This window comes from Maylandia zebra, linkage group LG8 (genome assembly GCF_041146795.1).
Source record: "Maylandia zebra isolate NMK-2024a linkage group LG8, Mzebra_GT3a, whole genome shotgun sequence".
Taxonomy (NCBI): Eukaryota; Metazoa; Chordata; class Actinopteri; order Cichliformes; family Cichlidae; genus Maylandia; species Maylandia zebra.
The window spans coordinates 13,014,794-13,037,837 of record NC_135174.1 but is presented as its reverse complement, the minus strand read 5'-3'; the positions used below and the strand labels follow the sequence as shown (position 1 = coordinate 13,037,837).

The window sequence follows — 23,044 nt, the reverse complement described above, 5'->3', positions numbered from 1 at the left end:
GTTGCACGTCATCTGTGTCCTCATGTTTAGCCTGCTGCGGCCGTTGGTTGGAGGAGCCGCAATAGTTTGGAAAGGAAGGAAGCAGTAAGGTCAGTTTCCATTCTGGGTTTTCAGCATTAATAAAGAAACCTGCAACAAGGTGAGTAATGTTTGAGGTCCAAAAGAAATCAACACAGAGAAATTTTTACAGTGCTTTTCTACTCTACCTGAACATTCAAAGCGCTCTATACAGGTTGCCTCATTCACACCTGTTCATAGAAGCCCTTTTTCTGTGCTTTCTACCTAACATTCACACACATTCATACTCTGATGAATGCATCAGAGAGTGACTTGGGGTTAATGTCTTGCCCAAGGACAGTTAGCATGCAGTCTGGAGCAGCCAGGGATCGATCCAAAAACCATCTGATTAGTAGATGACCTGCTCCACCTCCTGAGCCACAGCCACCCCTTTCAGAGGTAAAGAATGATTTAGAAAGTAAGTACAGTAATTTTTTGAGGTGATTTGATTTAAAAAAATCATTTTTGCTTCTAATTACATAATTAAGGTGTAATTACATCTTCCAACAAATTGATACATAAACGTATCATTTATCTACTAAAAATACATAGGAGCTGGCGTCATGTTGTGGAAGCTGCCATCTTGCCCCACCATCATACACTGGCTGAGATGGGCATCGCTGCGCCGCCTTTTCATGTTTTATGTAAGTGGATTTATACATTACTTTGAATTTAAAGATGTCAAATAGCTCTTTCACACTACATATGACTATTTCACATTTGTACATGTATATTTTGGTGATCTCTTTCTCAGTATGTTTTTCTTCTTATGGAAATAAGCTAATTTTAAACCAGTTAATGTTAGGCTCCAGTGTCCTAAGAAATCACACCTTTCCCCTGATAAACAAATTGATTGGATTCTCTCATTGTGTGGGAATTGATTATCAATTACAACTTCAATGAGCCACTGCAAAGAAAGTTTCACCCGCGTGGGCAGCAACAGAAAGTCCAGATGTGGAAACAGAAGGTTTCCACATTAAAATATCGATATTTGAATCATTTTGGGGTAAATTGTAGTTTTTCATTAACAGGAACACAGTGGAAAGAAACTATCATTCAGATTGTCTACATTGGAAAGAACTACTCCCTCTTCCGCCTTTTATAGTCATGTGTGAAATACGGCTGTATAAATGTGTGGCAGCCTGTGGCGTGCGCACTCACAACAATGGCTGAGCGTAACTGGAGTCATGTGCGCACGTATTTTACATCCACAAACAGCCCAGACGTGGTTTGCGATACATGTGGCAAGAAAGTGAGGTGTTGTGGCAACACCACTAACCTTGTCAAACACCTCAAAGTAAATCATATCACAGAATATGACGAGCTTATGTTGAGGCAAACTGAAGAGGAGGAGAAGGACGGGTGCTGCTAGGGTGAGACAGACGTCTCTCAGGGAGTCCTTTAGTGCTGCAGGCAGGCAAGGTGTTCACATAGTGCACAACTTCAGGTTTTTGATTTCTATATGATGAATTCTGCATTATTAAGTGATAAGAACAAGTAATCTGATGTCCTGTAATGATTATGACGCTATAATTTGAGATACAATAAAAGAGTAAAGTTTTTGTACAAAGTATCGGAGCAGTATCGTCGATACCACCCTGAATTTTACTTGGTATGGGATCGGAAAGGAAATCAGTGGTATCACACATCACTAGTGATCAAATGTCAGGCCAAGCTGGAACTGATTCCTGTCTTCTGTAACTTCTACAACACTGTCCAATAGAGACACATGAATGAAATGCAGCGTCATTAAAAACACTGATGATCTTTATTTAAAAATGTAATACATTTACATCTGAATAAACTTTTAGGCATTACGCTGACGGAGGGATGGATGGACCATGAATGCTTTCTCATCCTTCTTGTCATGCACCATGGAAGTGTCTGAGGGGCTTTTCCACTTGGAATGGGGATACTGTGTCCACACTTCAGAGGTGGAGTTTCCAGCATCTCACCTGGGCCTCATCTGCAAACAATCAGCAGGAGGGCTTCTTAAACCAGCGCTGCCTGCTACTCCTCGCCAGTTTGTTCTGCCATCTCCAGTGGTAACTAGGCTTCCCCTCTGCTCCAGTTCTGGCGTGCTCCTTCCCTGTGTTTAACCTTGTTTTCCCTGTGTTTAGGTCTCCTCTGCCAACGTACTCATCCTACCCTCAAACTCCCTTACCCGTCCAGCAACTTCTTCTCCCTCTGTTGCAGAATTCCCGTTGGATTGTTCCCATCAGGAGCCAGGTGTTCAGTCTCTCGATAGCTTTTCCTCTGGTTCCTGCTGTCTGCTGACACTCCTAGCTCGAGCCACGTTCTCCATTCCCTCTCTAAAGTCTCATAAATAGTTTAACCATGTGCATTGAATCTGCATTTGGGTCTAAGCTTTCTATGCAGGGAAGAAATCATCACAGTGACATCTATTTAATTTTCAATTCAATTTTATTTAAAGAGCGCCAAATGACAGCAACAGTCACCTGAAGGCGCTTTATATTGTAAGATATACTTACAAAGAAAACCCCAACAATCATATGACCCCCTATGAGCAAGCACTTTGGCGACAGTGGGAAGGAAAAACTCCCTTTTAACAGGAAGAAACCTCCAGCAGAACCAGGCTCAGGGAGGGGCGGCCATCTGCTGCGACCGGTTGGGGAGGGGCAAGGAAAATAGTATAAAGACATGGAACAGAGACAGAGGTTAATAACAAGTACCATTCAGTGCAGAGAGGTCTATTAAACATAGTGGGTGAAGAAGAAACACCCAGTGCATCATGGGAATCCCCCGGCAGCCTAATGCTGGGCATACACTGTGCGATTTTTGGCCCATTTTGAGCCGATTTTTCAGTCGTGCGATCGTTTTGGGGATCGTCCCGAGTTTGGCCTTGATCAAACTTCTCACCCCTGCGAGTCAATCCTACAGTTTGATCAGGAGCCGAATAACGCGACTGAAAAATCGCAGCACAGTGTATGCCCAGCTTATTGCAGCATAGAGGATTCAGGATCACCTGAGTAGGCCATCAGATTACTGAAAGGATACTGAAAAAACCCGTCGAAGTAGTCTTAGTCTTCATTGCTGCTGGTCGACTCAATTGAACACCTCTGAAGTTTGCACACAGGCAAGTATTGCTCTTCTTGCTCAAAATCCTCTCGGGAACGCTTCCTCGAGCCTCCAGTTTCGTGTTCAAGCTCTTCGTGCGCATCTTCAAATACTTCAGAGTCATCATCGCTCCATCTCATTCTTTTGTTTGCTCCTAAATCTTCTTCATCCCTCTCTCTAGACCTCTTCCTGGAAACACCTGGCTGAGGGTCCTCTTCTGGGATGTACTGGCGAACATCCATGCGGCCTTCAAATGCCTCCTCATTTTCAATGCCACCAACATCGTCGTCGTCATCGTTGCCGTCGCCGTCGCCGCCGTCATCGGCGTCATCGTTGTCGTCGTCGTCGTTGTCGTTGTCGTTGTCATCGTCGTCATCGTCATCGTTGCCGTCGCCGTCGCCGCCGTCATTGGCGTCATCGTTGTCGTCATCGTCGTTGTCGTTGTTGTCATCGTCGTCGTCGTCATCGTCGTTGTCGTTGTCGTCGTCGTCGTCATTGTCGTCGTCGTCGTCATCGTCGTCATCGTCGTCGTCCCCGTAAAGGTAATTGTCATATTGTGCCAGTACTGAAGCTATTAGCTCATCTAGATAGCAACAATAATCATGGAGAGCGAGATACAGACGGTTCAGGAAGCCATTAGCAGGTTCCTGATCTCCATTTGCCAACATTCGTGGGTTAACCTGTTGGCCTGCAAGATCATTAAATCTTTTAATTAACATCCATAACTATCTGCTGAAAATCTGTTTTTCATCAATTTCAAGACTGAGTACATGTGCTTACCGTTTTGGTTATTTTGTGGTCCGTCTCCACTTGCACTCATTTTGACTACAAGGAACACAAAACAACAATGATCACTAAACCTCAACCCAGAATGTTCAGAGAATTTGCTTTTTTTGTGATGACTTTAGGCTGCGTCCAAACGTACACGGCTATGTTTGAAAACGGACAATTTTCCTTTTTCGTTTAAAAAAATAAAAATCCAGTCCACATGTGCAGTTTTGAAAAAATATCTCCTTCCACATCTAAACACTAAAAACAAAGTGAAACGCTGTCAAGAACACGCCAAATCTTAACCGTGTAGAAATGTTGGCCAATCAGAAGTCTAGAAGCCTGGGTGGGAAAACCTCATAAAACCTTACGTACTTCTGAGAAGTTTTTGTCTTTTTCTGGAAAAGCAGCTAATTTTGTGTTACTTTCACCTGCCTTCATCGTTTCAAATGTTAATAACTAAAGACAGACTCACAACTTTGGAATGGACTAAATGCATACAGCATACATAAATGTCATTTTTTTAAATTACATTTCTTCCAAACCGACGTCAGGATTTGGGTTGGGAGAGCGTCTGTGTTGAATGTAGAATCCACGTCTGATGTAAGCGTGTAAAAACTGCAGATACTAAGATTAACAGACACAGTATGTTGTCTACATCTGCCATTGTAGAAATTGATCTCATGTAAACAATAACGTGGCCACAGCGTGACTTCAACAGCGGCGCACACTTTTGACATTGCCTGAGTAAATGTCCGTTTTCCTCGTCCACACCTAAACACAAAAACGTGCTTTTTAAAAATCTCACCTTTCAGTGACTCAATCTGCTGTTTAGGTGTGGACGAAAGGCCCAAATGCAGAGACAAAGCTGCGCTTTCAAAAATAGCCGTGTACATGTGCACGTAGGCTCAGTTTCTCAGAAATTCTAATAGTTTGTTTGAGAACAAAACTTACGTCTTCTCTATTTTCCTAAATGAACAAAATAATCTGAGAAATAATCGTGTTAAAAAGAGCTTCTGTCACTCTAAGATATGATTAAGAACATTTTCTAATTTATGTATCATTTGTCAAATATTACATCAGCTGACAAATAGTTAAGTCTTCATTTGTTTTCCTGAATAATAGATCCACATCATCCTCTCTATGATGGAAAATATAGTCTAGTCTTGCACAATGTAAAGTACATAAATACTGTCCTGGCAAGCAGGGAAATCAGGCTTTATATATTTAAGTAAATGATCTTGAGTTTATAAACTGAAATTTGAGCTTACTTTAGTTCTTGGTAGATTACACAGCAGTTAATCCTCAGGGAAACGTCCAAATGTCACTAAATAGTGGTCTGCTTTCATTCGGTTGCAGTGTCTCTTCAGTTTTGTGTTCATATGCTGATGTTTTCATTCAAACATGCTTAAATGCTGTGATGTCACTTTAGCAGCAAAGACTGCGGAATGTGCAGAGATTCTTTTGACATCAAGTTGTTTGCTCAGATTTTGATATCTTTTAAATGGAGACAAAACAAAACGCTATGGCAACAAAACAACAAGCTGTTTCCAGTGCTTAATATTTAACATGTCTTTGTTATAAATTTTATTTGTACAAATCTGTGATGTTGATGTGCACAACGTGGGATTTAGACCTCGGAGGGTTAATCAACAAATCACGAAAAATTAGGTTTAAATTTCTGTTCATGACGGTGCAGATTTCTGACATTTTGTGTACTTGAAGCATTTAACAATTTGATTGTTTTCTAATAAAAACTGTGTGAAACTCAAGTTAGAACTGTGTTTGTAAATGAACCATCCCATGTTGTGTAGCTTTCTGGATTTTATACTTATTGGGCTACATATTAATTTACTATACAGGCTATACAGTAGATAAAATCTAAACTCACATGTTTTATGTAACTAAAGTGTTTAATCATGTGGGCTACAGACAGTAATCAAGTTATGGACTGTATTGATATGAAAAACATGCATACTTAGTGCATTTGAATCATTTTAACCATATGTAACCACCTGCATGTCATGGTCCTGGGACTTCTACCTGGTTTTTTGTGTGTCTTGTATTGTTGTTGTTTGATGTCAGCTTTAGGGTCCCTCGGTTGTTCTGTTAAGATGTTGCTTATTTGATTTCCCCTCGTGACTTTACCCCCTGTGTGCCCCCTCTGTGTACCTGCCAGCCCCCATGCCTCGTTTCTCCTCCTTGTGTTTTATTCCATGTTTTCCCAGCCCGCTATGTCTGTGTTCTCTTCCAATCTGGTCTGCGTCTCTGTGTGCTTCCTGTTTTACTTTGATAGTCTCCCGTCAGTGTTGTGTTACTCCTGCCGTGTCTCGTTATGATTATCAGTGTCGCCTGTGTTCCCCGTGTGCTCCCACTTCCCTCGTTAACCCTCTGTGTATTTGTGTCCACGTCTCCTACATTACCTACATAATAGAGCTATAATAAATGTTTGTTTGGGGTTTTTTTAAGTACAGAAATCAGCTGCTAAAATAATTGTTTTGACTTTTTGGGAATGCTTTACGGTCTGTTCTGTAGGAACGCTGAATTAATATATTGACTGTCTGGCCCCTTCTGGCTATTTAATAGTTGCTGAAGGAGATTTTGTTCATCCCCAGCTAATCTCATCCATATTTATATAAAATCTAGCATACTCCACACCACACAAAGTCAGAAGCCAGTTAAAATCTGTATGTGGTACCTGAGGCGGTGCTGCACTGACCAGTTGTTTCTGGCTATTTGCTGGTTCAGCCTGCCTATCACTGCAACTCTTGGCTCTTATTGGTCAGGCTGGTGTGTGTGTGTGTGTGTGTGTGTGTGTGTGTGTGTGTGTGTGTGTGTGTGTGTGCGTATTGTAAAGACTTGATTCCCACAGTCCAAGTCAGGGTTTTAAAATGCGTTGCTGTCTCCATCCAGCATCAAAGCTGCATTGAAATTTCCTTCAATGAAATTTTGGCTCAAAGAAAAACAGTGTTGTTACTGTCAATCTCCAGTTAAAATAAAAGTGTAATTAAACCAAACGAAAGTAATGTACTAATGCTGGTCAAGACATTACCTGTAGCTGAGTGACATTTCCTCCAATTTCTGTTGGTGTCTGCAGTTTCCACTGGGGCTTAGTGTCACCTCTACTGCTACCCGACTGCACCACCATCCTCCACATTGCTATGCGTCCATTGGTGGTGCCAGCTGCTAGGATTTCTGAGTGTTGCAGAATTTTTAAAAAAGCAACGAGTTTTTTTTTTTTAACCTATGCATTTGCAAACATTCAGGAATATGGTGATGGGAAAGAAAAAGCTTCTTTTCATTTACAATTCTGTGCAAACTTTTGCCTTTGCCTGCACAGTATGAAACACAGTTGATCATCTCTCCCCTCTCATATCCCAGAGTCTCATCAAGAGACAAAACATAGTTATGTAGCACGTAGCATGTAGAGAAGTTTCTTGATGGAGCCCTCCACACTGAGAAGGACACTCGTCTTACAATACTCATCCACACTATGGACTTTACCTATATGCATAAGACATGGGATTAAAGATGAAATAAGTGGAATATCTGACAGCTCAAACCACAAAGTGTTCATATTTATTAAAGATCAGACTGGATTCTGGATCAATAGCATTATAGCTTGTTGTATTTTCCCCTTTCTGGAGACTCCCACAGGATTACTGCTTCACAGAGGCAAAATACACTTTTGATATAATTTTCAACAAGTCTGCTGGATTAATCAGACTTTCTAAAACCATGAATACTTTTCTCATACTGTTCTTCGTAACTGTTCAAAAATAAAGCAAAGTATCATCAATGCAATTTACAGAACAAACAAATAAAATAAACAGCCTTTATACATTGAGGGCTGTGACTGCAGAAGACTGCTGGCCTCAGACAAAATTATACAAGGCAATGAAAAAACAAATTGTGTCTTAAAGAAAGTATGGTCAAATGCATTGAAAATAACAAATGATTTAATTTTCCAAACTCCAACAGGAATCACAAACTCCTACCATCTGCAGTGCAGATAAAGAATCCAAGTCCCTCCTGTGGCCCCATCTTCAGAGGTGCCCCCTTCCAGCTAAACTTGTCCAGCGCACGCTCATCTCCTCTCACAGATGCTCGAGCTAGCATTGCCACATCACTATAATAAAATACAAAAAATAGTATTTGATTAAAAAAATGTCATACTCTTCCACTTGATATGGGACTTCGAAGGCTGCTTACTCTCCAGGTGTGGACGGTCTGAAGATGCAGCAAGTTAAAGGTTTCTTGTATTCATGTTTTACAAGGTGGTTTCCATGAAGTCTCCCTCTCGCATCCACCTTCCATACTGCCAAAGCTCCAGACTGTCAATAACAATAATAACAGTAATAGTTAACAGTTAATTTGCCTAGCACTTTCAAAACAGTTACAAAGTGTGTTAAAGAACACAATAAAATCTTAGTTAAAAACACAAAAGAAAAGTTCAAAGAGTTAAAACACGAAACGGTTTGTTTTCTTTTTGCATTGAGCCAGGCTGCACGGACAGCTAAGAGTGTCTGATGTGCAGAATGCAGGCAGTGACTTGGTTCATAAAAAGTGACCAAATCTGTAACAAGGCTTGTACCCATGTATCGTATACCCAAAAGGTTGTGAGGAGGAGAATGATGATTTATTTCTTTGAATTTGTTATAAGTCTGGCAGCTGAGATTTAAATGAGCTGGAGGTGAAAGATGGACTTCTGGCTGAGATCCCAGTAGAAGGAATTACAATTATTCAAACACAATGAGATAAAAGGATTTAATGGGTGTGATAAATGTGGTTGCACTCACCTGTTCACGGCACCTGATGTTAATGAGCAGAAAGGTAGGGTGAGCATGAGGCGAAACCTTCCGTTGACTGCAGCTTGAGCGCAGCTTGAATCATTTTGATGCATCTTTTGGTTTATGTATACTTCTGCACTAAGTTATGCAATAGGCCAATGTTGAAATTTGGCATAGTAAATGGTGCAGTTATTTGTGCAGTCTGTGCATTTGTTTAATGGTTTGAGCCCGTGTGCCGATTTGTACAGTGGACAGTTGTATGTGGAATAAAAGTAGCAAATAGTACAGAGGTGTATCTCATGTGTTTACTGTTGCACGTCATCTGTGTCCTCATGTTTAGCCTGCCGCGGCCGTTGGTTGGAGGAGCCGCAATAGTTTGGAAAGGAAGGAAGCAGTAAGGTCAGTTTCCATTCTGGGTTTTCAGCATTAATAAAGAAACCTGCAACAAGGTGAGTAATGTTTGAGGTCCAAAAGAAATCAACACAGAGAAATTTTTACAGTGCTTTTCTACTCTACCTGAACATTCAAAGCGCTCTATACAGGTTGCCTCATTCACACCTGTTCATAGAAGCCCTTTTTCTGTGCTTTCTACCTAACATTCACACACATTCATACTCTGATGAATGCATCAGAGAGTGACTTGGGGTTAATGTCTTGCCCAAGGACAGTTAGCATGCAGTCTGGAGCAGCCAGGGATCGATCCAAAAACCATCTGATTAGTAGATGACCTGCTCCACCTCCTGAGCCACAGCCACCCCTTTCAGAGGTAAAGAATGATTTAGAAAGTAAGTACAGTAATTTTTTGAGGTGATTTGATTAAAAAAAATCATTTTTGCTTCTAATTACATAATTAAGGTGTAATTACATCTTCCAACAAATTGATACATAAACGTATCATTTATCTACTAAAAATACATAGGAGCTGGCGTCATGTTGTGGAAGCTGCCATCTTGCCCCACCATCATACACTGGCTGAGATGGGCATCGCTGCGCCGCCTTTTCATGTTTTATGTAAGTGGATTTATACATTACTTTGAATTTAAAGATGTCAAATAGCTCTTTCACACTACATATGACTATTTCACATTTGTACATGTATATTTTGGTGATCTCTTTCTCAGTATGTTTTTCTTCTTATGGAAATAAGCTAATTTTAAACCAGTTAATGTTAGGCTCCAGTGTCCTAAGAAATCACACCTTTCCCCTGATAAACAAATTGATTGGATTCTCTCATTGTGTGGGAATTGATTATCAATTACAACTTCAATGAGCCACTTCAAAGAAAGTTTCACCCGCGTGGGCAGCAACAGAAAGTCCAGATGTGGAAACAGAAGGTTTCCACATTAAAATATCGATATTTGAATCATTTTGGGGTAAATTGTAGTTTTTCATTAACAGGAACACAGTGGAAAGAAACTATCATTCAGATTGTCTACATTGGAAAGAACTACTCCCTCTTCCGCCTTTTATAGTCATGTGTGAAATACGGCTGTATAAATGTGTGGCAGCCTGTGGCGTGCGCACTCACAACAATGGCTGAGCGTAACTGGAGTCATGTGCGCACGTATTTTACATCCACAAACAGCCCAGACGTGGTTTGCGATACATGTGGCAAGAAAGTGAGGTGTTGTGGCAACACCACTAACCTTGTCAAACACCTCAAAGTAAATCATATCACAGAATATGACGAGCTTATGTTGAGGCAAACTGAAGAGGAGGAGAAGGACGGGTGCTGCTAGGGTGAGACAGACGTCTCTCAGGGAGTCCTTTAGTGCTGCAGGCAGGCAAGGTGTTCACATAGTGCACAACTTCAGGTTTTTGATTTCTATATGATGAATTCTGCATTATTAAGTGATAAGAACAAGTAATCTGATGTCCTGTAATGATTATGACGCTATAATTTGAGATACAATAAAAGAGTAAAGTTTTTGTACAAAGTATCGGAGCAGTATCGTCGATACCACCCTGAATTTTACTTGGTATGGGATCGGAAAGGAAATCAGTGGTATCACACATCACTAGTGATCAAATGTCAGGCCAAGCTGGAACTGATTCCTGTCTTCTGTAACTTCTACAACACTGTCCAATAGAGACACATGAATGAACTGCAGCGTCATTAAAAACACTGATGATCTTTATTTAAAAATGTAATACATTTACATCTGAATAAACTTTTAGGCATTACGCTGACGGAGGGATGGATGGACCATGAATGCTTTCTCATCCTTCTTGTCATGCACCATGGAAGTGTCTGAGGGGCTTTTCCACTTGGAATGGGGATACTGTGTCCACACTTCAGAGGTGGAGTTTCCAGCATCTCACCTGGGCCTCATCTGCAAACAATCAGCAGGAGGGCTTCTTAAACCAGCGCTGCCTGCTACTCCTCGCCAGTTTGTTCTGCCATCTCCAGTGGTAACTAGGCTTCCCCTCTGCTCCAGTTCTGGCGTGCTCCTTCCCTGTGTTTAACCTTGTTTTCCCTGTGTTTAGGTCTCCTCTGCCAACATACTCATCCTACCCTCAAACTCCCTTACCCGTCCAGCAACTTCTTCTCCCTCTGTTGCAGAATTCCCGTTGGATTGTTCCCATCAGGAGCCAGGTGTTCAGTCTCTCGATAGCTTTTCCTCTGGTTCCTGCTGTCTGCTGACACTCCTAGCTCGAGCCACGTTCTCCATTCCCTCTCTAAAGTCTCATAAATAGTTTAACCATGTGCATTGAATCTGCATTTGGGTCTAAGCTTTCTATGCAGGGAAGAAATCATCACAGTGACATCTATTTAATTTTCAATTCAATTTTATTTAAAGAGCGCCAAATGACAGCAACAGTCACCTGAAGGCGCTTTATATTGTAAGATATACTTACAAAGAAAACCCCAACAATCATATGACCCCCTATGAGCAAGCACTTTGGCGACAGTGGGAAGGAAAAACTCCCTTTTAACAGGAAGAAACCTCCAGCAGAACCAGGCTCAGGGAGGGGCGGCCATCTGCTGCGACCGGTTGGGGAGGGGCAAGGAAAATAGTATAAAGACATGGAACAGAGACAGAGGTTAATAACAAGTACCATTCAGTGCAGAGAGGTCTATTAAACATAGTGGGTGAAGAAGAAACACCCAGTGCATCATGGGAATCCCCCGGCAGCCTAATGCTGGGCATACACTGTGCGATTTTTGGCCCATTTTGAGCCGATTTTTCAGTCGTGCGATCGTTTTGGGGATCGTCCCGAGTTTGGCCTTGATCAAACTTCTCACCCCTGCGAGTCAATCCTACAGTTTGATCAGGAGCCGAATAACGCGACTGAAAAATCGCAGCACAGTGTATGCCCAGCTTATTGCAGCATAGAGGATTCAGGATCACCTGAGTAGGCCATCAGATTACTGAAAGGATACTGAAAAAACCCGTCGAAGTAGTCTTAGTCTTCATTGCTGCTGGTCGACTCAATTGAACACCTCTGAAGTTTGCACACAGGCAAGTATTCCTCTTCTTGCTCAAAATCCTCTCGGGAACGCTTCCTCGAGCCTCCAGTTTCATGTTCAAGCTCTTCGTGCGCATCTTCAAATACTTCAGAGTCATCATCGCTCCATCTCATTCTTTTGTTTGCTCCTAAATCTTCTTCATCCCTCTCTCTAGACCTCTTCCTGGAAACACCTGGCTGAGGGTCCTCTTCTGGGATGTACTGGCGAACATCCATGCGGCCTTCAAATGCCTCCTCATTTTCAATGCCACCAACATTGAAAATGATCAATACCACAGCATCCCCGTGCTGTTCATCGTTGTCACCATTGGCATTATTGTCCCTCACATGAATATTTTGAACATCGTCGTCATCGTCATCGTTGCCGTCGCCGTCGCCGCCGTCATTGTCGTCATCGTTGTCGTCATCGTCGTTGTCGTTGTCGTTGTCGTCGTCGTCGTCATCGTCGTCGTCGTCATCGTCGTCATCGTCGTCGTCGTCATCGTCGTCATCGTCATCGTCATCGTCTTCGTCCCCGTAAAGGTAATTGTCATATTGTGCCAGTACTGAAGCTATTAGCTCATCTAGATAGCAACAATAATCATGGAGAGCGCGATACAGACGGTTCAGGAAGCCATTAGCAGGTTCCTGATCTCCATTTGCCAACATTCGTGGGTTAACCTGTTGGCCTGCAAGATCATTAAATCTTTTAATTAACATCCATAACTATCTGCTGAAAATCTGTTTTTCATCAATTTCAAGACTGAGTACATGTGCTTACCGTTTTGGTTATTTTGTGGTCCGTCTCCACTTGCACTCATTTTGACTACAAGGAACACAAAACAACAATGATCACTAAACCTCAACCCAGAATGTTCAGAGAATTTGCTTTTTTTGTGATGACTTTAGGCTGCGTCCAAACGTACACGGCTATGTTTGAAAACGGACAATTTTCCTTTTTCGTTTAAAAAAAAATAATCCAGTCCACATGTGCAGTTTTGAAAAAATATCTCCTTCCACATCTAAACACTAAAAACAAAGTGAAACGCTGTCAAGAACACGCCAAATCTTAACCGTGTAGAAATGTTGGCCAATCAGAAGTCTAGAAGCCTGGGTGGGAAAACCTCATAAAACCTTACGTACTTCTGAGAAGTTTTTGTCTTTTTCTGGAAAAGCAGCTAATTTTGTGTTACTTTCACGTGCCTTCATCGTTTCAAATGTTAATAACTAAAGACAGACTCACAACTTTGGAATGGACTAAATGCATACAGCATACATAAATGTCATTTTTTTAAATTACATTTCTTCCAAACCGACGTCAGGATTTGGGTTGGGAGAGCGTCTGTGTTGAATGTAGAATCCACGTCTGATGTAAGCGTGTAAAAACTGCAGATACTAAGATTAACAGACACAGTATGTTGTCTACATCTGCCATTGTAGAAATTGATCTCACGTAAACAATAACGTGGCCACAGCGTGACTTAAACAGCGGCGCACACTTTTGACATTGCCTGAGTAAATGTCCGTTTTCCTCGTCCACACCTGAACACAAAAACGTCCTTTTTAAAAATCTCACCTTTCAGTGACTCAATCTGCTGTTTAGGTGTGGACGAAAGGCCCAAATGCAGAGACAAAGCTGCGCTTTCAAAAATAGCCGTGTACATGTGCACGTAGGCTCAGTTTCTCAGAAATTCTAATAGTTTGTTTGAGAACAAAACTTACGTCTTCTCTATTTTCCTAAATGAACAAAATAATCTGAGAAATAATCGTGTTAAAAAGAGCTTCTGTCACTCTAAGATATGATTAAGAACATTTTCTAATTTATGTATCATTTGTCAAATATTACATCAGCTGACAAATAGTTAAGTCTTCATTTGTTTTCCTGAATAATAGATCCACATCATCCTCTCTATGATGGAAAATATAGTCTAGTCTTGCACAATGTACAGTACATAAATACTGTCCTGGCAAGCAGGGAAATCAGGCTTTATATATTTAAGTAAATGATCTTGAGTTTATAAACTGAAATTTGAGCTTACTTTAGTTCTTGGTAGATTACACAGCAGTTAATCCTCAGGGAAACGTCCAAATGTCACTAAATAGTGGTCTGCTTTCATTCGGTTGCAGTGTCTCTTCCGTTTTGTGTTCATATGCTGATGTTTTCATTCAAACATGCTTAAATGCTGTGATGTCACTTTAGCAGCAAAGACTGCGGAATGTGCAGAGATTCTTTTGACATCAAGTTGTTTGCTCAGATTTTGATATCTTTTAAATGGAGACAAAACAAAACGCTATGGCAACAAAACAACAAGCTGTTTCCAGTGCTTAATATTTAACATGTCTTTGTTATAAATTTTATTTGTACAAATCTGTGATGTTGATGTGCACAACGTGGGATTTAGACCTCGGAGGGTTAATCAACAAATCACGAAAAATTAGGTTTAAATTTCTGTTCATGACGGTGCAGATTTCTAACATTTTGTGTACTTGAAGCATTTAACAATTTGATTGTTTTCTAATAAAAACTGTGTGAAACTCAAGTTAGAACTGTGTTTGTAAATGAACCGTCCCATGTTGTGTAGCTTTCTGGATTTTATACTTATTGGGCTACATATCAATTTACTATACAGGCTATACAGTAGATAAAATCTAAACTCACATGTTTTATGTAACTAAAGTGTTTAATCATGTGGGCTACAGACAGTAATCAAGTTATGGACTATATTGATATGAAAAACATGCATACTTAGTGCATTTGAATCATTTTAACCATATGTAACCACCTGCATGTCATGGTCCTGGGACTTCTACCTGGTTTTTTGTGTGTCTTGTATTGTTGTTGTTTGATGTCAGCTTTAGGGTCCCTCGGTTGTTCTGTTAAGATGTTGCTTATTTGATTTCCCCTCGTGACTTTACCCCCTGTGTGCCCCCTCTGTGTATCTGCCAGCCCCCATGCCTCGTTTCTCCTCCTTGTGTTTTATTCCATGTTTTCCCAGCCCGCTATGTCTGTGTTCTCTTCCAATCTGGTCTGCGTCTCTGTGTGCTTCCTGTTTTACTTTGATAGTCTCCCGTCAGTGTTGTGTTACTCCTGCCGTGTCTCGTTATGATTATCAGTGTCGCCTGTGTTCCCCGTGTGCTCCCACTTCCCTCGTTAACCCTCTGTGTATTTGTGTCCACGTCTCCTACATTACCTACATAATAGAGCTATAATAAATGTTTGTTTGGGGTTTTTTTAAGTACAGAAATCAGCTGCTAAAATAATTGTTTTGACTTTTTGGGAATGCTTTACGGTCTGTTCTGTAGGAACGCTGAATTAATATATTGACTGTCTGGCCCCTTCTGGCTATTTAATAGTTGCTGAAGGAGATTTTGTTCATCCCCAGCTAATCTCATCCATATTTATATAAAATCTAGCATACTCCACACCACACAAAGTCAGAAGCCAGTTAAAATCTGTATGTGGTACCTGAGGCGGTGCTGCACTGACCAGTTGTTTCTGGCTATTTGCTGGTTCAGCCTGCCTATCACTGCAACTCTTGGCTCTTATTGGTCAGGCTGGTGTGTGTGTGTGTGTGTGTGTGTGTGTGTGTGTGTGTGTGTGTGTGTGTGTGTGTGTGTGTGTGTGTGTGTGTGTGTGTGTGTGTGTGTGTGCATTGTAAAGACTTGATTCCCACAGTCCAAGTCAGGGTTTTAAAATGCGTTGCTGTCTCCATCCAGCATCAAAGCTGCATTGAAATTTCCTTCAATGAAATTTTGGCTCAAAGAAAAACAGTGTTGTTACTGTCAATCTCCAGTTAAAATAAAAGTGTAATTAAACCAAACGAAAGTAATGTACTAATGCTGGTCAAGACATTACCTGTAGCTGAGTGACATTTCCTCCAATTTCTGTTGGTGTCTGCAGTTTCCACTGGGGCTTAGTGTCTACTGCTACCCGACTGCACCACCATCCTCCACATTGCTATGCGTCCATTGGTGGTGCCAGCTGCTAGGATTTCTGAGTGTTGCAGAATTTTTAAAAAAGCAACGAGTTTTGTTTTTTTTAACCTATGCATTTGGAAACATTCAGGAATATGGTGATGGGAAAGAAAAAGGTGGTTTCCATGAAGTCTCCCTCTCGCATCCACCTTCCATACTGCCAAAGCTCCAGACTGTCAATAACAATAATAACAGTAATAGTTAACAGTTAATTTGCCTAGCACTTTCAAAACAGTTACAAAGTGTGTTAAAGAACACAATAAAATCTTAGTTAAAAACTCAAAAGAAAAGTTCAAAGAGTTAAAACATGAAACGGTTTGTTTTCTTTTTGCATTGAGCCAGGCTGCACGGACAGCTAAGAGTGTCTGATGTGCAGAATGCAGGCAGTGACTTGGTTCATAAAAAGTGACCAAATCTGTAACAAGGCTTGTACCCATGTATCGTATACCCAAAAGGTTGTGAGGAGGAGAATGATGATTTATTTCTTTGAATTTGTTATAAGTCTGGCAGCTGAGATTTAAATGAGCTGGAGGTGAAAGATGGACTTCTGGCTGAGATCCCAGTAGAAGGAATTACAATTATTCAAACACAATGAGATAAAAGGATTTAATGGGTGTGATAAATGTGGTTGCACTCACCTGTTCACGGCACCTGATGTTAATGAGCAGAAAGGTAGGGTGAGCATGAGGCGAAACCTTCTGTTGACTGCAGCTTGAGCGCAGCTTGAATCATTTTGATGCATCTTTTGGTTTATGTATACTTCTGCACTAAGTTATGCAATAGGCCAATGTTGAAATTTGGCATAGTAAATGGTGCAGTTATTTGTGCAGTCTGTGCATTTGTTTAATGGTTTGAGGCCGTGTGCCGATTTGTACAGTGGACAGTTGTATGTGGAATAAAAGTAGCAAATAGTACAGAGGTGTATCTCATGGGGCGATCGTGGCTCAAGAGTTGGGAGTTCGCCTTGTAATCGGAAGGTTGCCGGTTCGAGCCCCGGCTTGGACAGTCTCGGTCGTTGTGTCCTTGGGCAAGACACTTCACCCGTTGCCGCCTGGTGGTGGTCAGAGGGCCCGGTGGTGCCAGTGTCCGGCAGCCTCGCCTCTGTCAGTGCGCCCCAGGGTGGCTGTGGCTACATTGTAGCTTGCCATCACCAGTGTGTGAATGTGTGTGTGAATGGGTGGATGACAGGTTGTGTAAAGCGCTTTGGGGTCCTTAGGGACTAGAAAAGCGCTATACAAATACAGGCCATTTACCATTTACTGTTGCACGTCATCTGTGTCCTCATGTTTAGCCTGCCGCGGCCGTTGGTTGGAGGAGCCGCAATAGTTTGGAAAGGAAGGAAGCAGTAAGGTCAGTTTCCATTCTGGGTTTTCAGCATTAATAAAGAAACCTGCAACAAGGTGAGTAATGTTTGAGGTCCAAAAGAAATCAACACAGAGAAATTTTTACAGTGCTTTTCTACTCTACCTGAACATTCAAAGCGCTCTATACAGGTTGCCTCATTCACACCTGTTCATAGAAGCCCTTTTTCTGTGCTTTCTACCTAACATTCACACACATTCATACTCTGATGAATGCATCAGAGAGTGACTTGGGGTTAATGTCTTGCCCAAGGACAGTTAGCATGCAGTCTGGAGCAGCCAGGGATCGATCCAAAAACCATCTGATTAGTAGATGACCTGCTCCACCTCCTGAGCCACAGCCACCCCTTTCAGAGGTAAAGAATGATTTAGAAAGTAAGTACAGTAATTTTTTGAGGTGATTTGATTAAAAAAAAATCATTTTTGCTTCTAATTACATAATTAAGGTGTAATTACATCTTCCAACAAATTGATACATAAACGTATCATTTATCTACTAAAAATACATAGGAGCTGGCGTCATGTTGTGGAAGCTGCCATCTTGCCCCACCATCATACACTGGCTGAGATGGGCATCGCTGCGCCGCCTTTTCATGTTTTATGTAAGTGGATTTATACATTACTTTGAATTTAAAGATGTCAAATAGCTCTTTCACACTACATATGACTATTTCACATTTGTACATGTATATTTTGGTGATCTCTTTCTCAGTATGTTTTTCTTCTTATGGAAATAAGCTAATTTTAAACCAGTTAATGTTAGGCTCCAGTGTCCTAAGAAATCACACCTTTCCCCTGATAAACAAATTGATTGGATTCTCTCATTGTGTGGGAATTGATTATCAATTACAACTTCAATGAGCCACTTCAAAGAAAGTTTCACCCGCGTGGGCAGCAACAGAAAGTCCAGATGTGGAAACAGAAGGTTTCCACATTAAAATATCGATATTTGAATCATTTTGGGGTAAATTGTAGTTTTTCATTAACAGGAACACAGTGGAAAGAAACTATCATTCAGATTGTCTACATTGGAAAGAACTACTCCCTCTTCCGCCTTTTATAGTCATGTGTGAAATACGGCTGTATAAATGTGTGGCAGCCTGTGGCGTGCGCACTCACAACAATGGCTGAGCGTAACTGGAGTCATGTGCGCACGTATTTTACATCCACAAACAGCCCAGACGTGGTTTGCGATACATGTGGCAAGAAAGTGAGGTGTTGTGGCAACACCACTAACCTTGTCAAACACCTCAAAGTAAATCATATCACAGAATATGACGAGCTTATGTTGAGGCAAACTGAAGAGGAGGAGAAGGACGGGTGCTGCTAGGGTGAGACAGACGTCTCTCAGGGAGTCCTTTAGTGCTGCAGGCAGGCAAGGTGTTCACATAGTGCACAACTTCAGGTTTTTGATTTCTATATGATGAATTCTGCATTATTAAGTGATAAGAACAAGTAATCTGATGTCCTGTAATGATTATGACGCTATAATTTGAGATACAATAAAAGAGTAAAGTTTTTGTACAAAGTATCGGAGCAGTATCGTCGATACCACCCTGAATTTTACGTGGTATGGGATCGGAAAGGAAATCAGTGGTATCACACATCACTAGTGATCAAATGTCAGGCCAAGCTGGAACTGATTCCTGTCTTCTGTAACTTCTACAACACTGTCCAATAGAGACACATGAATGAACTGCAGCGTCATTAAAAACACTGATGATCTTTATTTAAAAATGTAATACATTTACATCTGAATAAACTTTTAGGCATTACGCTGACGGAGGGATGGATGGACCATGAATGCTTTCTCATCCTTCTTGTCATGCACCATGGAAGTGTCTGAGGGGCTTTTCCACTTGGAATGGGGATACTGTGTCCACACTTCAGAGGTGGAGTTTCCAGCATCTCACCTGGGCCTCATCTGCAAACAATCAGCAGGAGGGCTTCTTAAACCAGCGCTGCCTGCTACTCCTCGCCAGTTTGTTCTGCCATCTCCAGTGGTAACTAGGCTTCCCCTCTGCTCCAGTTCTGGCGTGCTCCTTCCCTGTGTTTAACCTTGTTTTCCCTGTGTTTAGGTCTCCTCTGCCAACGTACTCATCCTACCCTCAAACTCCCTTACCCGTCCAGCAACTTCTTCTCCCTCTGTTGCAGAATTCCCGTTGGATTGTTCCCATCAGGAGCCAGGTGTTCAGTCTCTCGATAGCTTTTCCTCTGGTTCCTGCTGTCTGCTGACACTCCTAGCTCGAGCCACGTTCTCCATTCCCTCTCTAAAGTCTCATAAATAGTTTAACCATGTGCATTGAATCTGCATTTGGGTCTAAGCTTTCTATGCAGGGAAGAAATCATCACAGTGACATCTATTTAATTTTCAATTCAATTTTATTTAAAGAGCGCCAAATGACAGCAACAGTCACCTGAAGGCGCTTTATATTGTAAGATATACTTACAAAGAAAACCCCAACAATCATATGACCCCCTATGAGCAAGCACTTTGGCGACAGTGGGAAGGAAAAACTCCCTTTTAACAGGAAGAAACCTCCAGCAGAACCAGGCTCAGGGAGGGGCGGCCATCTGCTGCGACCGGTTGGGGAGGGGCAAGGAAAATAGTATAAAGACATGGAACAGAGACAGAGGTTAATAACAAGTACCATTCAGTGCAGAGAGGTCTATTAAACATAGTGGGTGAAGAAGAAACACCCAGTGCATCATGGGAATCCCCCGGCAGCCTAATGCTGGGCATACACTGTGCGATTTTTGGCCCATTTTGAGCCGATTTTTCAGTCGTGCGATCGTTTTGGGGATCGTCCCGAGTTTGGCCTTGATCAAACTTCTCACCCCTGCGAGTCAATCCTACAGTTTGATCAGGAGCCGAATAACGCGACTGAAAAATCGCAGCACAGTGTATGCCCAGCTTATTGCAGCATAGAGGATTCAGGATCACCTGAGTAGGCCATCAGATTACTGAAAGGATACTGAAAAAACCCGTCGAAGTAGTCTTAGTCTTCATTGCTGCTGGTCGACTCAATTGAACACCTCTGAAGTTTGCACACAGGCAAGTATTCCTCTTCTTGCTCAAAATCCTCTCGGGAACGCTTCCTCGAGCCTCCAGTTTCGTGTTCAAGCTCTTCGTGCGCATCTTCAAATACTTCAGAGTCATCATCGCTCCATCTCATTCTTTTGTTTGCTCCTAAATCTTCTTCATCCCTCTCTCTAGACCTCTTCCTGGAAACACCTGGCTGAGGGTCCTCTTCTGGGATGTACTGGCGAACATCCATGCGGCCTTCAAATGCCTCCTCATTTTCAATGCCACCAACATTGAAAATGATCACAACCACATCATTGTGATCCCCGTGCTGTTCATCGTTGTCACCATTGGCATTATTGTCCCTCACATGAATATTTTGAACATCGTCGTCATCGTCATCGTCATCGTTGCCGTCGCCGTCGCCGCCGTCATTGTCGTCATCGTTGTCGTCATCGTCGTTGTCGTTGTCGTTGTCGTCGTCATCGTCGTTGTCGTCGTCGTCGTCGTCGTCGTCGTCGTCGTCGTCGTCATCGTCGTCATCATCGTCGTCGTCATCGTCGTCATCGTCATCGTCTTCGTCCCCGTAAAGGTAATTGTCATATTGTGCCAGTACTGAAGCTATTAGCTCATCTAGATAGCAACAATATTCATGGAGAGCGCGATACAGTCTGTTCAGGAAGCCATTAGCAGGTTCCTGATCTCCATTTGCCAACATTCGTGGGTTAACCTGTTGGCCTGCAAGATCATTAAATCTTTTAATTAACATCCATAACTATCTGCTGAAAATCTGTTTTTCATCAATTTCAAGACTGAGTACATGTGCTTACCGTTTTGGTTATTTTGTGGTCCGTCTCCACTTGCACTCATTTTGACTACAAGGAACACAAAACAACAATGATCACTAAACCTCAACCCAGAATGTTCAGAGAATTTGCTTTTTTTGTGATGACTTTAGGCTGCGTCCAAACGTACACGGCTATGTTTGAAAACGGACAATTTTCCTTTTTCGTTTAAAAAAATAAAAATCCAGTCCACATGTGCAGTTTTGAAAAAATATCTCCTTCCACATCTAAACACTAAAAACAAAGTGAAACGCTGTCAAGAACACGCCAAATCTTAACCGTGTAGAAATGTTGGCCAATCAGAAGTCTAGAAGCCTGGGTGGGAAAACCTCATAAAACCTTACGTACTTCTGAGAAGTTTTTGTCTTTTTCTGGAAAAGCAGCTAATTTTGTGTTACTTTCACGTGCCTTCATCGTTTCAAATGTTAATAACTAAAGACAGACTCACAACTTTGGAATGGACTAAATGCATACAGCATACATAAATGTCATTTTTTTAAATTACATTTCTTCCAAACCGACGTCAGGATTTGGGTTGGGAGAGTGTCTGTGTTGAATGTAGAATCCACGTCTGATGTAAGTGTGTAAAAACTGCAGATACTAAGATTAACAGACACAGTATGTTGTCTACATCTGCCATTGTAGAAATTGATCTCATGTAAACAATAACGTGGCCACAGCGTGACTTCAACAGCGGCGCACACTTTTGACATTGCCTGAGTAAATGTCCGTTTTCCTCGTCCACACCTAAACACAAAAACGTCCTTTTTAAAAATCTCACCTTTCAGTGACTCAATCTGCTGTTTAGGTGTGGACGAAAGGCCCAAATGCAGAGACAAAGCTGCGCTTTCAAAAATAGCCGTGTACATGTGCACGTAGGCTCAGTTTCTCAGAAATTCTAATAGTTTGTTTGAGAACAAAACTTACGTCTTCTCTATTTTCCTAAATGAACAAAATAATCTGAGAAATAATCGTGTTAAAAAGAGCTTCTGTCACTCTAAGATATGATTAAGAACATTTTCTAATTTATGTATCATTTGTCAAATATTACATCAGCTGACAAATAGTTAAGTCTTCATTTGTTTTCCTGAATAATAGATCCACATCATCCTCTCTATGATGGAAAATATAGTCTAGTCTTGCACAATGTAAAGTACATAAATACTGTCCTGGCAAGCAGGGAAATCAGGCTTTATATATTTAAGTAAATGATCTTGAGTTTATAAACTGAAATTTGAGCTTACTTTAGTTCTTGGTAGATTACACAGCAGTTAATCCTCAGGGAAACGTCCAAATGTCACTAAATAGTGGTCTGCTTTCATTCGGTTGCAGTGTCTCTTCCGTTTTGTGTTCATATGCTGATGTTTTCATTCAAACATGTTTAAATGCTGTGATGTCACTTTAGCAGCAAAGACTGCGGAATGTGCAGAGATTCTTTTGACATCAAGTTGTTTGCTCAGATTTTGATATCTTTTAAATGGAGACAAAACAAAACGCTATGGCAACAAAACAACAAGCTGTTTCCAGTGCTTAATATTTAACATGTCTTTGTTATAAATTTTATTTGTACAAATCTGTGATGTTGATGTGCACAACGTGGGATTTAGACCTCGGAGGGTTAATCAACAAATCACGAAAAATTAGGTTTAAATTTCTGTTCATGACGGTGCAGATTTCTGACATTTTGTGTACTTG

At 41.4% G+C, this 23,044-nt stretch overlaps 3 protein-coding genes and 4 long non-coding RNA genes across 13 annotated transcripts; 3 read left to right on the top strand and 4 right to left on the bottom strand.

Moving 5' to 3' along the window:
• Window positions 1-45: 45 nt before the first annotated feature.
• Window positions 46-2,312, top strand: LOC112433695 (uncharacterized). 2 transcript variants are annotated; one of them, XR_013099837.1, is made up of 4 exons: window positions 46-139; window positions 354-456; window positions 610-701; window positions 1,869-2,312. It is a non-coding gene; the product is annotated as an uncharacterized LOC112433695 (long non-coding RNA). The 2 variants fall into 2 exon arrangements; XR_013099838.1 differs by having other exon boundaries at window positions 354-475.
• A 150-nt stretch (window positions 2,313-2,462) lies between these two features.
• LOC112433690 (uncharacterized) lies at window positions 2,463-5,279 on the bottom strand. Of its 2 annotated transcripts, XM_076887383.1 has the most exons (3): window positions 5,175-5,279; window positions 3,916-3,960; window positions 2,463-3,823 (listed from the first exon to the last, which is right to left on the bottom strand). In XM_076887383.1, exons 2-3 carry the CDS (start codon window positions 3,953-3,955, stop codon window positions 3,099-3,101), a joined length of 765 nt encoding a protein of 254 aa, XP_076743498.1. In that variant the 5' UTR covers window positions 3,956-3,960; window positions 5,175-5,279; the 3' UTR covers window positions 2,463-3,098. The 2 variants fall into 2 exon arrangements, with proteins under 2 accessions (XP_076743498.1, XP_076743499.1); XM_076887384.1 differs by lacking the exon at window positions 5,175-5,279 and having other exon boundaries at window positions 3,916-4,050.
• Window positions 5,280-7,325: 2,046 nt separating this feature from the next.
• Window positions 7,326-8,323, bottom strand: LOC143419959 (uncharacterized). The gene is made up of 3 exons (XR_013099982.1): window positions 8,116-8,323; window positions 7,902-8,032; window positions 7,326-7,407 (listed from the first exon to the last, which is right to left on the bottom strand). It is a non-coding gene; the product is annotated as an uncharacterized LOC143419959 (long non-coding RNA).
• A 710-nt stretch (window positions 8,324-9,033) lies between these two features.
• On the top strand, window positions 9,034-10,959 carry LOC143419819 (uncharacterized). Of its 2 annotated transcripts, none has more exons than XR_013099835.1 (4): window positions 9,034-9,142; window positions 9,357-9,459; window positions 9,613-9,704; window positions 10,872-10,959. It is a non-coding gene; the product is annotated as an uncharacterized LOC143419819 (long non-coding RNA). The 2 variants fall into 2 exon arrangements; XR_013099836.1 differs by having other exon boundaries at window positions 9,357-9,478.
• LOC143419818 (uncharacterized) lies at window positions 10,795-14,274 on the bottom strand. Of its 2 annotated transcripts, XM_076887380.1 has the most exons (3): window positions 14,183-14,274; window positions 12,925-12,969; window positions 10,795-12,832 (listed from the first exon to the last, which is right to left on the bottom strand). In XM_076887380.1, exons 2-3 carry the CDS (start codon window positions 12,962-12,964, stop codon window positions 12,102-12,104), a joined length of 771 nt encoding a protein of 256 aa, XP_076743495.1. In that variant the 5' UTR covers window positions 12,965-12,969; window positions 14,183-14,274; the 3' UTR covers window positions 10,795-12,101. The 2 variants fall into 2 exon arrangements, with proteins under 2 accessions (XP_076743495.1, XP_076743496.1); XM_076887381.1 differs by lacking the exon at window positions 14,183-14,274 and having other exon boundaries at window positions 12,925-12,988.
• A 3,141-nt stretch (window positions 14,275-17,415) lies between these two features.
• LOC143419817 (uncharacterized) lies at window positions 17,416-19,336 on the top strand. Of its 2 annotated transcripts, none has more exons than XR_013099833.1 (4): window positions 17,416-17,518; window positions 17,733-17,835; window positions 17,990-18,081; window positions 19,249-19,336. It is a non-coding gene; the product is annotated as an uncharacterized LOC143419817 (long non-coding RNA). The 2 variants fall into 2 exon arrangements; XR_013099834.1 differs by having other exon boundaries at window positions 17,733-17,854.
• Window positions 19,172-22,705, bottom strand: LOC143419816 (uncharacterized). 2 transcript variants are annotated; one of them, XM_076887378.1, is made up of 3 exons: window positions 22,594-22,705; window positions 21,335-21,379; window positions 19,172-21,242 (listed from the first exon to the last, which is right to left on the bottom strand). In XM_076887378.1, exons 2-3 carry the CDS (start codon window positions 21,372-21,374, stop codon window positions 20,479-20,481), a joined length of 804 nt encoding a protein of 267 aa, XP_076743493.1. In that variant the 5' UTR covers window positions 21,375-21,379; window positions 22,594-22,705; the 3' UTR covers window positions 19,172-20,478. The 2 variants fall into 2 exon arrangements, with proteins under 2 accessions (XP_076743493.1, XP_076743494.1); XM_076887379.1 differs by lacking the exon at window positions 22,594-22,705 and having other exon boundaries at window positions 21,335-21,458.
• Window positions 22,706-23,044: the final 339 nt, after the last annotated feature.

Coding starts and splice junctions, on each gene's coding strand:
- LOC143419818 (XM_076887380.1), bottom strand. CDS start 12,964: ATGAGTGCAAGTGGAGACGGACCACAAAATAACCAAAACG. Junction 12,833..12,924: donor ACCACAAAATAACCAAAACG/GTAAGCACATGT, acceptor ATGATCTTGCAG/GCCAACAGGTTAACCCACGA.
- LOC143419816 (XM_076887378.1), bottom strand. CDS start 21,374: ATGAGTGCAAGTGGAGACGGACCACAAAATAACCAAAACG. Junction 21,243..21,334: donor ACCACAAAATAACCAAAACG/GTAAGCACATGT, acceptor ATGATCTTGCAG/GCCAACAGGTTAACCCACGA.
- LOC112433690 (XM_076887383.1), bottom strand. CDS start 3,955: ATGAGTGCAAGTGGAGACGGACCACAAAATAACCAAAACG. Junction 3,824..3,915: donor ACCACAAAATAACCAAAACG/GTAAGCACATGT, acceptor ATGATCTTGCAG/GCCAACAGGTTAACCCACGA.